The 2171-nt window shown below is 39.5% G+C and overlaps 1 protein-coding gene across 1 annotated transcript; it reads right to left on the reverse strand.

Annotated features, from left to right (window-relative positions):
* Window positions 1–265: 265 nt before the first annotated feature.
* On the reverse strand, window positions 266–718 carry LOC122655120. The gene has a single exon (XM_043849355.1). The coding sequence runs from the start codon at window positions 716–718 to the stop codon at window positions 266–268; it is 453 nt and encodes a 150-aa protein (XP_043705290.1).
* Between the last annotated feature and the right edge of the window lie 1453 nt (window positions 719–2171).

The following is a 2171-nucleotide window of genomic DNA, read 5'->3' on the forward strand; positions in this document are numbered from 1 at the left end:
AAGGAATTTTCTTTGGACCCAAATTGTTAGTCTGATCGGACTCTTTGTTGTTTCCCTGAGCATCCTTTTTGGTAGGGTATTTGGACTTCTTACCTTTAGGGGTATTGGATTTAGAGGCACACAAAGCTACATGGGCTTTGTCTTTCTTCAGTTTCTCTTCCTCGGCAACAACTCTAGAGATCATGTCATTAATAGGCTAGGATTCATCAACGGATCTGTAATTGGTTTTGATAATTCTAAATTCAGGTGGAAGGGTGTTCAAGGCTTAATGAACAATACAAGCAGCATCAGACAGTGAAACATTCAGGGCTTTGGGTTTGGTTTGGTAGTCAACCATCCTAATGACATAATCTCTAACTCCTCCAGAACCATTATAAGTCATGTTGAAGAGTTCCTGCAGAATGGTTCTTATTTCAGCATTGGATGAGACTCGGTACCTTTGTGCCACTGCAGCCAACAACTCCTTAGTAGTGCAATAAGAAGGAAAGCCACTCTTCAGGTGCTCCCTAATCTTTCTCTTCAAGGACAATAAACAAAGACGATTACTCTTCATCCATGCAGCATGCACCAACTTATCATCATCAGAACTACTATCATTTAAATCTACTGGTTTATCCATAACAAGGGATGTATGAACATCTGCCATTTCCATCGCAAACAATAGATCCTGTTTCCATTTCTTGAAATTTATCCCCGTAAGAATCTCAATGGTAACCATATTATTGTTGATAGAAAAAGTGATTGAAAAGCAAACAATGTATATTATTAGCACAATGTAAGCAATGTGTAACTTGAAACCCATATAAGTACACTTCTTGAGAGTTCACAAGCATCACCATGTAAATACCTTTGGGCAAAATTCATGATATGCAGTTGTAATACCCCTTCACACACCAGTGGCCATGAGAATATATTCTAATCCTCGATAATCTACCACCTTTGGGTGTATAGACCTCTTAGGTTAGTCAATCCCCAATCATATGCGGTATATGTGATCCTCTAAGCACTAATACACAATCACCACCTTTGGGTTATGACTATGCATTAGAACCAGAGACATCCCATTACCATATGAGACCGATATTCCATAAACCTAATCAAGAGTGCCACTTTGGCGGTCACCACTCCATCAGATCCATGAAACTCTCTCACATAGGGACATACTTTATGTTACTCACACAAACCATATTGTATGTAATTTTAGACTAGATGACAAGGGGCTGAATTGTCCAAAAATTACAACAGATGCTAATCACATCGTTTGGAAAAGGTTCGGGATTGTAAAAGGCAATCAAACTTAATTAACCAAAATTGCTAGATTACAAAAATGAACATTCTAACAATATAGAATATGCATAAATTACAAAATCATAGCAGAAAATTCCAGAATTGTAATAAAAATTTCAGAAACCATTTAAAAGGGTGGAAAAGTAAATAAAAAAATCATTATTTTATAATTTTCACAAATCCCAAGGCATAAAATATACCCAAATTACATATCAAAATGTAGGGAATTCCGAGACGAATCCAACAACACCTGAAACTCCCCAATCGGAGCTCCCATGCTCCTTCACGCGCTGGTCAAAGTTGGCGTGTGAGCCCACGCGCATGGTCAAAGATTCCAAAAGCCAAATGGGTTGAACCCAGTTCAGGACTCGATTCAACTACTAGTTCGATTCGATTCGGTCTAGAGCGGTTCATCATATGAACCGGACTGGTCAACGGTTAACGGTCAACCCAGGTCGACCTGATGGCTCAACAAAATGGGTCAGAGGGTCGACCTGAATGGGTCCCAATCTTGGGTTACCGGGTCGACCCGAATGGGTCAATTTTTATTTTTTTTTAAAATAAAACCAGATGGCGAGTGAGATCACTCGCCGGAGTCCGTCGGCACGTGAGGGCGCGTCCGACGGTGATCCACCCATCGAAACGCTTGTAATCCCGAGCCCTATAAGCCTGTCTAATTTATTTCACTTTTCACCAGTTGGAAAATCCGACAGAGGCCAAAAAATGTACGAGTTCGATAAGAAACCCGAAAACAAAAATTTCGATGGATTTGTTCAACACAGGAACGAAACAAAGGTCATATATCAAACCATATAGGTCCTTAATCTAATCTATACTGGCTTTGATACCACAAGTAAGATTAAATAATAACCAGGATCATATAG

Source organism: Telopea speciosissima, chromosome 3, assembly GCF_018873765.1.
Source record: "Telopea speciosissima isolate NSW1024214 ecotype Mountain lineage chromosome 3, Tspe_v1, whole genome shotgun sequence".
NCBI lineage: Eukaryota > Viridiplantae > Streptophyta > Magnoliopsida > Proteales > Proteaceae > Telopea > Telopea speciosissima.